This window comes from Siphateles boraxobius, unplaced genomic scaffold (assembly GCF_051911475.1).
Source record: "Siphateles boraxobius isolate OS27281-9 unplaced genomic scaffold, OSU_SipBor_1 24, whole genome shotgun sequence".
In the NCBI taxonomy this organism is placed as follows: Eukaryota; Metazoa; Chordata; class Actinopteri; order Cypriniformes; family Leuciscidae; genus Siphateles; species Siphateles boraxobius.
The window spans coordinates 8,757,905-8,770,679 of NW_027508855.1; the positions used below are offsets into that span (position 1 = coordinate 8,757,905).

A 12,775-nucleotide genomic window follows, 5' to 3' on the forward strand; every position below is an offset into this window, starting at 1 on the left:
TTTCTGATCCCACACTCATTAAAAATTTAAAATTAGCTGCCTCAAGAAATGTTATGAAAAAGGGTTTATGTCAATGATATAAATAGCCCATTGCCTCTTGTATGCCTCGTCACCAAATGATGTGTGCTTTTGAATGAGATCTGTGGATCAAGATAAGATTTTCAGTGATTAACAACTAAAATTTTACTCTGCATCTTCAATAAAACTATTGTATACTTTGAATGCAACACATCGTCATTTTGACTACTTTGGGACTCCTTTTTGCCATTTTCGGAAAACTAAAATTGTTGTCACTACATTTTTTGTTGTTGTTGAAAAGTACCTATGTTTAGGTTTAAGGATAGCAATAAGGAATCTAAAAATATATCTATAAAATGGTACATTTTACTATATAAATATATTTATCTTATAAAGGATTCAGGATTTATGTTTCTATAATTGTAAATTCAGAATACCGCTCACATTTTAAATACTGCTACGTCCATAATGTTTCAGCATCTAAGCAAATGTACAGAAAAGTACATTTTTGTACCTGTAAATATTGTGTTCAAATATCTGCGGATAAACAATAAGACCAGGCTGGGTACCTATGCTCTATCTATGATGTTTCTTTGTTTTTGTAAAGCAACCTTGGGCTCTAGAAATGTCATTATGTGTACCCCACGGCTCTCAAAGCATCCTGTTGCCTTTTTGAGCATCACTAAATGTGTGCACCTTTTGTAATAGTAGTGTGTGACTCCATCAGTTGTCCTCTGTTTAAAAAGATGGATCTCAAATTGCACTGCTTGAAAGGGTTCAAATATGCAGAAACCAAAGAATCTGCAGATTTTTCTGAAGAACTTTGGGCAGTTTAACTGCTCATGACAAACAGGGGACTATCATAAAACAAAACAAAAAACGGTCATGCATTATCCAGGTAAGGACACACAGTACTAAGAATCAGGGTAAACGTATGAACTGGGTTATTTTTATAAATTCAGCTTTTATTTTGTCTCGTGGACTATGGGTAAACAGCTGTTATGGGAAACAAATTTTTTCAGGACAGTACTAAATTAAAAAAATAGCATGCAATTTTCCATGATCCCTCTTATATTGTAAAAAAAAAAAAAACACATTAACATTTTTCAGATTCTGCAAGGGGTATGTAAACTTTTGAGCACAACTATAAATTAAATATATTACAAATACCTAATACCACTGTTTTAGTGATAGATCAACTGAAAATCTTAATACCAGGTGGGAACTCAGTCTTAGTTCATACACATTGTACATACAGTGTGTGTGTATGTGCGAGCATGTACATGTATGTTTGTGTGTGTGGTGTTCTCACCTTCTGACTTTGTTATGTCTATCCTCACTCTGTAGCACTTCCATCCAGCCCTCATATAAGTCACAGCACAAAACACCACCAGGCAGTTTCCGTAAGAACTCCTACACGCACGCACACGCACACACACACACACACACACACACACACACACACACACACACACACACACACACACACACACACAATTTAATCAAAAATAAAAAAGGATAATCAAAGAAATGTAATATATAGGGCAGAGTGCAATTCTTATGCTCAAGCCATTGATTATGATAACTTGAATTGAGAATGTAGAATTAAACTGTGAATGTAAATGAGAAATTATTTGTGTGAATTTGTATGTATACTGTATCACTGTTGAATTGAAATGACTGTGTTCTCACCATAATTAGAGATGCAGAGACAAAAACTGATTGTTCATGCAGTGAAATACTTTGCCCAGAATTCATTCGCTCCTTTAGAATCCTACAGTTTTTGGCATTTGCTGAACGACGAAAGATTCCACGGGTCTCTGGACCCTCACAGAATAGCAGATATAGTAGGTCCTATGTGTGCACACACACACACACACACACACACACACACACACACACACACACACACACACACACACACACACACACACACACACACACACACACACACACACACACACACACACACACACACACACACACACAAAAGTAAATTGAAGCCAGTGATTCTCAAACTCTTTAGTCAGCTAAACCCATTGCACATACATATTTACTGTACTTGTAGTACCTCCTGAGACTTTAAGATGATATTTCTATATTTTAACAACACATTTACATGTTCACAGTTCTCTGATGTAGGTTAATGGTTACATAACATCCAAGTAAACAATTATTTATGTATCTTTTTAGTAAATTATTATTTTGACTTTGTATTTTACAATTATTAACTTTATGATTTAAAGGGTAACTAAACACTAAAACAACTTTTTTATAGTAATGATCTGTAAGAATGGAGCTGTTCACTGATTCGAGTACATTTTTTTACATTTGGGTTTAAAGTGTTTTAATTCTACAATATATGGTGTAAAAACGTCGGAGTGCTGCCCTCTTCAGCTTGAACGGTGGCTACTGCAGTTGAATTTTCCTATTGGAAGTTGTGGTACCCTCTGACGTCAGAGGGTATCAGCTAACCACGCCCTTGGCTACAGAGAGATGCGTCTCAGCTTTACATATAAAAGGGGGGAGTCTTGTTGGCCTCATTGACACCTCTTCCAGAAGCAACCTAGTTTGCCCAGGTGGTCTCCCATCCAGGTCTAACCAGGCTCAACCCTGCTTAGCTTCAGTTGGCTCCTGCAGTTCCCTCACAAACCACAGTTTGGGAAACCCTGATCTAATCCTATGATACACAGATACTCAACCTGACCTAACCTGACCATGAAATGAATGACAATGTAAAACAGAATACTAATGACTAATTTAATGATGCAACAGCGTTTAACCCCCATAATTGTGGCTGTGTCTCTCGAATAAGCGATAAAGGATTTTAACTTATCTTGAAAGGGTAAAATAAAAAGTTAAATGCTTCTATAAGTATGAAGCCAGTAAGCACTTAAAAATATAACTGCTTAGAGTAATGCTCTTATATTGGCAGCTAATAATATATTATTTTATAGCTAAATATTTATGGTGACATAAGAACAATGTTTCTCAGATGATTTACATACATTTTTGAGCATTAAGCAAATTGGCATCTCTTGGAGTCCAAGTTTAACATACATACACATTACACACATAATGCAATGTTTTAATTAATACAAGTATTCCTGTAGATTATAACTAATGGTGCTGAAAGACCCTCATCAGACCATTACATTAGATCTAGATGGAATTTATCAGACCAACATCTAAAAACATACATCAATACATCCAACTCAAATGCATAAATATTTTTCTATCTTAAAACATCTTCTATCTGTTTAGAGTCTTTCTGGTGTCACTATTGATATTATCTAACCCATGGTAAGAATGTCTCGGTTACGTAATTAACCCTCGTTCCCTGAGTAGGGAACGGAGACGTTCCGTTGTGACGACGAATGGAGTTTCGCTTAGAAAGCCTATCGACTTTGAGTATTACAAAATGAGCCAATGGCAAAGAAATGCCATGGGTCTGCAGAATTTGCATAGCGTATCTCCGCCCCAACTCGTGGGTATAAAAGGAGGACGTGGGCAACATGCAGATATCTTTCTTCACTGAGGAGCCAAGACTGAATTCAGGTGATCCCCACGGTACAGTGGAAGTGGCAGGAAGACGGAACATCTCCGTTCCCTACTCAGGGGGAGACGACGACTTAAGAATACACATATGACCTGAGAGGGGGTGCATATGGAGAACACTGGGGTGTCCAGCCCGCAGGGTGGAATATTTCAACCCCAGGGCTGGCAAGGTGGCTTGCCAAGGGAAAGACACATGCTCAGAGAGGCTTACAGTGGAAATACACATGTGGGGGTCGCCCAGAGGGGAACCATGCACACAGAGGGACCTAGCCAACGCACAGACCTAGACACTGGTGGCGACGTCAGCAGTGCTGGAGGAACTTACGGGAAGCTTTAATCCAGTCCGTTGAGTGGAATGGCGAGCAAGCGAAGACACCTGAGCGTGTCCTAGTACCAGCTGGTTGAAGCGAGTACATGAGAGGACACTGGCTCCACTCAGAGATTTTAGAATCTGGCGAATGTGTCGCCCAGCCTGCAGCTCTGCAGATTACTGTTTGCGAGCTGCCATGCCCGCAAACAGTACCCGGACCTCATTTCGGCTGGAGGGACAGTCTCAATCGCATCCTTTGTCAGTAGGGTGGCAACCTCCGCTCTCATGATAGGGGCATTGTCACCTACCACAGTGGAGCGCACTCCCCTGAAGCAGGGAGGAGACCGCGCAAACTGAATCGCATAACTGAGCCTGATCAGCCAGGCGACCCAGCGGGACAGGTTGGGAAGCTCTAGCCAGGCTCCCAAGAACTGTGCCAGTGAAAATCATGTGAATTACAGATGTCCCCTCGGTGGTCCAGCGAAGCGGAATGACCGGCCCGGACGTGGGTGGCATAGCGGCCCGGTGTGGGGGCACGGTCATTAACCGCATCCTGACAGAGGAGGCCATGGAAGGACCAGCATCAGAGGGGGGCGAGAGTGGTGCGGCCCAAGGTTGGCACACACTGTCGTCCGAGAATTCTGAGACAGAGGGGACGAGAGTGGCGAGGCCTGTGGGCGGCTTGCACTGTCATCCGAGAACTCTGTGTGCTCAGAGACGGGAGAGTCAGTTCTTTATGAGAATAAAGGATTCTCCCCCGGCCCCGGGGGAAGGAGATGCCCTGCTACCACCTCCTGGAAAGAACTGAGTCCCATCTCTGAGCAGCCCGTCTGGAGCGCCGCTTAACGCGGCGTTAAGCGGGGGGGCGGGGCTGGAGAGGGCTGTGGCGCCTTCCTCCACGACACAGCCTGGGTGAAGGCTGCTGCGGGGGCTGTGCGGGAGGAGTGGGAGCCGTGGGAGGGCGCCCTCGGCGGTGGGCAGACTGAGGGATCTGAGCCGACGGTCGGGCAGCAGCGGACCGTCGGGGCAGAATATATTGGATAGCTTCAGTCTGCTCCTGGGCAGTTGAGAACGGTGGGCGAAGTCCTCAACCACACTGCAGAAGAGGCCGGCCTGGGTGTCGAGAAGACGAGTCCGGTCAGCTCCTGGACCACATTGGTGGACATCACCTGACCCAGGGAGCGTGCGGACACTTTCGTCGCTCGGAGAGCAAGGTCAGTGGCGGCACACAGCTCATCAAAGAGCCCTGGGTCAGTCCTACCCTCGTGCATGTCCCTGAGCATCTGGGCCTGGTAGACCTGCAGAATGGCCATGGCATGCAGTGAGGCGGCTGCCTGTCCAGTGGCTCTATAGAATCTCACCACAAGCATAGAAGCGAGAACCTACAGGCTTTGGACGGGTGCTTAGGGTCGCCCCAAGAAGAAGCACTCTGAGGACACAGTCGCATCGCAACAGAGCGTTCGACCGGGGGAACCCCAGTGTACCCATGGGCAGCGGCCCCGTCGACGGGAGGAAAGGCGGGGGAGATCAACAAGGGATTGCGGGAAGAAATGGGGGTCTTCCAGGATGGGAATCTTCCAGGATGGGGGTCTTCCGACGGGTGTCAGCGGCCGCACCCAAAAACCAATCGTCCAGCAGCGAGCGCTCAGGACAGGGTGGAGGGTTCCACTCTAATCCGATACTCGCGGCGGCCCGGGAAACCATGGCCGTCATCTCAGGATCCGACTCGACAAATGCCATATGCACACCTGAAGGTGGCAGCACTGCCGAATCTTCACTTCCTGAAGATTCTTGCCCGCCCTGTGATGCTTCGATGGACATCAGATCCGATTCTGGAACGTCAAAGGAAACCCGCGGGCGTCCCATGATCGTTCACGGGTTGCATCAGTGAAGAGGGGGGCGTGGGCCGAGGATGAATCATCTGCGTTTTGGTAATAGAAAAAAATAGTAGTTATTGATTAGTTAATAGTGAACTACAACTTACATCTGTGCACTATTACTTCCTAATTCGTTAATCAGAGTTTATTTTTAGTTAATAGTAGTTACTAGATTGTTAAAAAACTTTTTCAGTAGTTCTCTGGGAAGCATTAAAAAAATTGTAGTTATTGATTAGTTAATAGTGAACTACCACTTTCATCTGTGCGCTATTACTTACTAGTTCGTTAATCAGAGTTTCTTGTTAGTTAATAATAGTTACTAGATTGTTAATATTGTGTTACTCATTGGTTCTTGTGTAGTTATTAATTAACGAAGGAACCGTATTCTAAAGTGTTACCGCGTTTTGTTCCACACCATCACCCTCAGGTCACCCTGGCCACCAGCCGAAGTACCACCTCTCTTGGAGGTTGTAGATCAGGGTGTGGATGAGGGGACTCTCTCTCTAACGAGATCATTAGGTCTCGACCATAATGACGCGATGGTCATGTTCCCGCAGAGAGAACATTAGTCATCCCCAATTTCCGGTCTAGCATGATCAATGCCCAAACACACAGAGCATAGAATCTGCCCATCAGAGTCGGAAATGAGTCGACCGCAACCAGAAGTGGACGAGCGAGGCATCTTTAAAAAGACGTGCCGCATACAAAGCTCTTTTGTGAGAGGAGAAAACTCTGCAGATGTTGAAGCGAGCAGGGAGAAACACACTCATTGGCAGATCACTTCACAGATCAGCAGGCAGTGTGGACTCGCTGGAGATCGCCGTCACACAAACACCGGAGAGTCGCTCGTCTCGTAGATTGAAGTCAGAAATGGCTGTGGAGTGAAGAGATACTCTTGGCATGTTGGCATGTCGAAAACTTATCTGCATGTTGCCCGCGTCCTCCATTTATACCCACGAGGTGGGGTGGAGATAAGCTATTCAAATTCCGCAGACCCATGGCATTTCTTTGCCATTGGCTCGTTTTGTAATACTCAAAGTCGATAGGCTTTCTAATCGAAACCCCATTCGTCGTCACGACGGAACTCGTAGTGACTACGAAAGGGAACCACTGATCCAGATGCCACTCACAACGTTGTAAGATAAACACAATAATAATACTCCTTTCTTGTCAAGACATATTCTTGTCATTTTATTTGTGTGTGTGTGTGTGTGTGTGTGTGTGTGTGTGTGTGTGTGTGTGTGTGTGTGTGTGTGTGTGTGTGTGTGTGTGTGTGTGTGTGTGTGTGTGTGTGTGTGTGTGTTTGTGTGTTTGTGTGTGTGTTGATTAAAATTGTGATGCTAATCATCCACACCACTACACAGTTTGAGAACATTGGTCAACACTATCTATTATTATCATTTTACCTATAATATTTTTGCATTTTGACTTAAGGCTATATGCTATATTAAATAATCACATATTAGAAATAAACATATGGTCAGGACCATGAAATATATGTTATATAGTCTCTCATACCTAAACCTGTGGCTTAATGAAAGTTCCATTAACGATGAGTTAAACAATAAAAACAAAAAGGTTGAAAGCCAGTGATATCCTTACCATTATTGGTTTGGGCAGGTTTCCATCAGGACAAATGGAAGAAAGAGACTGACCAAATAGCTTGTGAGAGGCAGTTTGTGGATCAGACTGGCCATCAGATTGATGAAAGTGTCCCCTCCTCAAAGCCCAATCAATAAGAGACCTCTTTCTTTTGTGTTTCAGCAAAGCACCTGTCAGTCAATGATACAAAACGGACCAATCAGACTTTGGCAAAATACATTATTCGGAGGAGCTACTGTTCCGCTGACTCTAGACTGAGAAAAAAAGGAAAACACAAGGAAAATTATACCATCTTTCTATTAAATGTTTCATCAGCATTTCAGTGTCTCTTGATCTATAAATAAATAAACATGTTTGATCACATGCTTTGATGTTCCTATTTTTCTGTAGTGTAATGGTGAGGGATGGCGAGGGATGAGGAAGGTTATATATATGTATACAGTAAGCCACACTCAAAGAAGAAGATATCAGAATTGGCTGCATCCCATGTGATTACACTGAATGCTCCTAGTACTGATTGCAAGGGTTCTATTACTAATAACTGACCCCTGCTATCACCATTATGTACTGTACAATAAAGTATAGTATTATATGATGAGAGGTGAGAGGAATCCAGATAGATTATTGGTAGGATTAGAGGTAAAATAATAGGAAATGTCCATAAATCTTTAACAAAATGTTAAAACTGTAAGAAGTATTTGTTTCATTATTAAGGGCTGGAAAATCTTTAACTAAATTAAAATGTTAACTGTTCTCTTTTATATCTCTTCCCCCCTCTCGTAACAATATTTGTGTATTGAAAATTGTTAAGTTCTAAAAAAAATTGGTGATTAATTCAAAAAATGTAGCTGCTCTGTTAGAGAAAACAATATCTTTAAGTGTTCAAGTAGCATTGTTAAAAGTTAAAGATCAATATGAATAGCCATGATAATTTACAGAAAGGTTGATTACAAAAGTTAGACACTCATGTAATCATGCCAGAATTCCATAAGTTTGCACAGAGGTAGGTAGTGAAATATACATTTTCATAAGAGTAATAAAACATAAAAACTCATACAAACAAAAATTTGCTCTAAAAAACAAGTTTGACATTGTGACATTTACAGAAGGGAAATGCCATTGCTTAAAAACTAATGATAAAATAAGAAACAGGTTTGTGACATTTACAAAAGGGAAAATGCCATTGCTTTTATGTGCGTAAGCATGATTGAGACTTTTTACAAAGAGCAGCTTTTATGGGATGGCTTAAAGTTACCAGGAAAATTTCAAATTCCTCACACAATGATATTGTTATGTTTCAAAGTGCAATATCAAAACATACAACAGAGATGCTCGTTGCCTCACTCATGGCCTTCCCTGACCTCAGCCCCCCTAATCTGATAACTCTAATGCCCCACAATTATTGACATTCCAAGATGAATTTGAGAAATCCTGCAGAATGTTCTTCTCAGAGCAAATGGACAAGAACTTATATTGGTGGATGTTAAAACTGTAAGTGGATGTTGAATTGATTAGAATGAATAATTTTTTTTAAAGTTTTTTTTATAAATACTTAAAAGCAGTCAACTATAAGATATCCACAATCACCTGGCTCAACAACCTCAACCTCATCTGTGAACATCTTTGAGTGTGTCCTGGGAAACAAGGATTCTACCGCCTCTCCGAAGTCTGCAAACAGGTCTGTCAAAGATTCTGTAAACCTAGTGCTGAACAAAACTGTGGTCATGTGGAAAAAACCTTGGTTCTGTCCCAAGGCCCAGTGTTGGGAGCATCCTGTTATCGCAAGACTGTGCACAGATGCATCCCACACGGGGTGTGGAGCAGTCACGGAAGGCTGCTTGACCCAGAGTCTGTGGAAGGAGCATCATCTCTCCTGGCATATAAACTGCCTAGCTGTATGTTAGCTGTATTGCTAGCCCTAAGGCATTTCCTCCCAGACCTCAGAGGCCACCATGTTCTAGTTCAAACTGACAATATATGGTGGTGATGTATACAAATCATCAAGGGGACTGAGGTAGCGCCTTTTATGCAGACTGGCACACCAGAGCCTTCAGTGGTCTCTGTCACCTGAATTAGGGAACAGACATCCTGTAAAGGTAGGGGCTAAGGCCCGGGAAATGGAGACTCCACCCTGAGATGGTGGAATTAATTTGGAGAAAGTTTGGTCAGGAGGACATGGACCTGTTTGTCTCGCAAGAGATGACACACTGTCCGCTCTGGTTCTCCCTCAAACATCCAGCTCTGCTGGGGCTAGATGCCATGGTACAAACGTGGCAGAGTCTTCGCCTGTACGCATTTCCCTTGATTGCTCTGCTCCCGGGAGTTCTAGAAAGAGTTTTCTAGGATAGGGTTTGTCTTCTTCTGGTAGCCGAGCCTAAATGTAGGTCTCGCAGCCGAGGTGGTAGAGACCATTATCAATCCTAGAGCTCCCTCCACGAGGAAATTGTATACCTTGAATTGGAGAATCTTCACTTTATGCTGCGAAGAACATCAATTGGACCCAGTTAACTGCCCGGTGGCTTCAGTGCTGGAGTTCCTTCAAGACTGTTTCTCTGCCGGTCTTTCCCCATCCACACTTAAGGTCTATGTTTCAGTAACCCTGTCAGTTGCCTCTTCATGCTTAAGAGTTTGCACCGGGTAGGGTAAAAGGTATTCTCCACCCTCGGCTGAGCTATGTACCTAAGGTACCCACTAATGTGGCCCATTCCACAGTCCTTCAGGTCTTTCATCCTCCTCGTAATGTGTCGTCGGAAGTCTATATGCTTGAAGCCTATGCTTGGAGTCTATATGCTTAAGACTTCTCATTGGAGGAAAACTGATCAGCTACTGGTGTGCTTTGGGCCCCCCAAGAAGGGCTGCCCGGCCACCAAACAGACAATCAGCAGATGTATCTTCTAGTCAAAGCACATTACACACAAAGTATGGCTTCCTCCAAAGCATTAGTGAGGAGCCCACAGGGAATGTTGGGGGCATCTCTTCAGGATGTTTGTGATGCAGCAAGGTTTTATAGCCTGGTCCTGCCAGTCACAACGGGGTCTCAAGTGCTTTCGTATTTGAGACCCTGCATGCCAGGAAGCGGCTTGCTTCAGTCTTTCAGAAGCTGATGCTGTTTTGTTGCCGGCTTCCCTTTGTAGCTTCAGCGTTATGCTATTACACGTCATGAGGTGATGCAGCACCAGTCAGGATTGGACAAGTTGCTTCAGACGCACTCCCCAAAGTGTCATCACTGGTCGCAGTGTCTAATTCCCCTCTCTGGGAACCATGGTTACATGCGTAACCTGAGACATTTCACAAGGTTTGGAATGACATGAGGGGTGCAAAAAATGACATAATTATCATTTTTGAGTGACTTTTTTTATGCGACAACTACAATTTTCATTTGAAAGGAGAAATTATATAATTTATGGCAGCAACTAGGTTTTTGGAAACCATTCAAAAGTGTGGGGTCTGTAAGTAATGTTTTTGAAAGAAGTCTTATGCTCACTAATACTAATACTAATACTAATACAGTGTTCCCACACTGTACTCCTTACAGGAGCATAGTCTGGGGGTTGCCCTTTTTTCTCCTCACCTCTCCTCATGTCATGCTGTATTTTTTTCCCTCAATTGCCTGTCTTCCTGTCCTGTCTACCCCCGTTGTCATATTGTATGTTTGTATGGACAGGTTGATGGCCAATTTCGCTGGTATTTGTGACTAAGTGACAATAAAGACTACTACTACTACTACTATACTGCATTTATTTCATAAAAAATACAGCAATATTGTGAAATATTGAATATTATTTAAAATGATTTCTTTTTTAACGCAAAATAATATAGAATTCATAGACGATTGGAAAAGTTTTTGGGGCAGACCTGATCTGTTGAAAAGAGATGGTATTCATCCCTCCTGGGATGGTGCTGCTCTTCTCTCTAGTAATAGGGCACATTGTCTTAGAGCTCAAACATGACAATCTGGGGCTCAGGAACAGGAAGCAGACCGACTGGCTAAACCGACCGTCTGCTACAGTAGCTGTCTCACGTCACTGAGGTCAGATAAATCCCATCACATAGAGACTCATTCACCTAGATATCATCATATAGAGACTGTGTCTGTTCACTCAATTAGGACATACAAAAAACTCCTAAATCCATTTAAGGGTAAACATTTAATTGATGTTCAACAAATAAAAAGCATATATTATACGAATGAACAAATGATAAAGCTCGGGTTGCTGAATATTTGATCCCTTACTTCAAAAGCACTTATTGTTAATGATATGATTACAGATTATAATCTAGATGTGCTGTGTTTGACAGAAACCTGGCTAAAACCAGATGATTACATTACTTTAAATGAGCCCACCCCGCAAGATTACTGATATAAACATGAGCCTCTGAAAGGCAAAGGGGGAGGTGTTGCTGTAATTTATAGTAATATCTTCAGAATTACTGAGAAGTATAGTTTTAAATATAATTAATTTGAAGAGTTGGTGCTTAATGTAACACTATCTAGTGTAAATGACAAATCATGTTTGAGATTTGTGCTGGCTACTATATACAGGCCACCAGGGTACCATACAGACTTTATCAATGAATTTGTTGGTTTTCTATTAGAGTTAGTACTGGCTGCAAATAAAGTCAACACGTGTCAGGACCTACTCATTGTCGCAATCATACTCTAGATCTAATATTAATGCATGGAATCAAGGTTGATGCCTTGAAATTCTACAGCAATGCGATGACATTTTAGATCATTTTCTAGTCTCATATATACTTCATTTAGCCAAGACTGCAAAGTCAACTCCGTGTTACAAATATGTTAGACCTATCACTTCTGCCACTAAAGATTGCTTTATTAATAATATTCCTGAACAGTTTCATCTCCTCAGCATCAGATAGCTTAGAAGAACTCGATATTGCGACAGAAACTTTTGACTCTCTCTTTTCCAGCACTTTAGACACAGTCTCCTTTGCGTTTAAAGAAGATTAAAGAAAACAGTCCAATGCCGTGGTACAATGAGCACACTCAGGCCCTTAAGAGAACAGCCAGAAAAATGGAGCGCAACTGGAAGAAAACAAAACTAGAGTTTTTTTTTGCATTTCATGGAAAGAGAGCACAATTGCGACAGCTCTCATTAGAGTCATAAATTATTTGCTCTTCTCATCCGATCGTGGTTGTATCTCTCTATTAGTGTTACTCGATCTTAGTGCTGCATTTGATACCATTGACCACAACATTATTTTAAATAGACTCGAAAATTATGTTGGCATTAGTGAAATTTCACTAGCATGGTTTAAATCATACTTATCTGACCGTTATCAGTTTGTAGCAGTAAATGAAGAGATGTCTTATCGATCAAAAATTTCAGTATGGCGTACCACGAGGCTCAGTACTAGGACCATTGCTGTTCACTCCGTACATGCTACC

At 42.3% G+C, this 12,775-nt stretch overlaps 2 protein-coding genes across 2 annotated transcripts in view; both read right to left on the reverse strand.

The window, feature by feature from the left end:
- Positions 1–12,775, reverse strand: part of rpl36a (ribosomal protein L36A) — a 202,980-nt gene that overhangs the window by 184,550 nt on the left and 5,655 nt on the right. The window lies entirely within an intron of this gene.
- arhgap20b (Rho GTPase activating protein 20b) overlaps positions 1–12,775 on the reverse strand; it is a 59,545-nt gene that overhangs the window by 16,665 nt on the left and 30,105 nt on the right. Inside the window, exons 10-12 of the mRNA XM_077241224.1 lie at positions 7,366–7,535; positions 1,711–1,872; positions 1,331–1,431 (exon numbers count right to left, since the gene is read on the reverse strand). Of these exons, the coding sequence (XP_077097339.1) occupies positions 1,331–1,431; positions 1,711–1,872; positions 7,366–7,535 (433 nt within the window). The remainder of the gene's footprint in view (positions 1–1,330; positions 1,432–1,710; positions 1,873–7,365; positions 7,536–12,775) is intronic.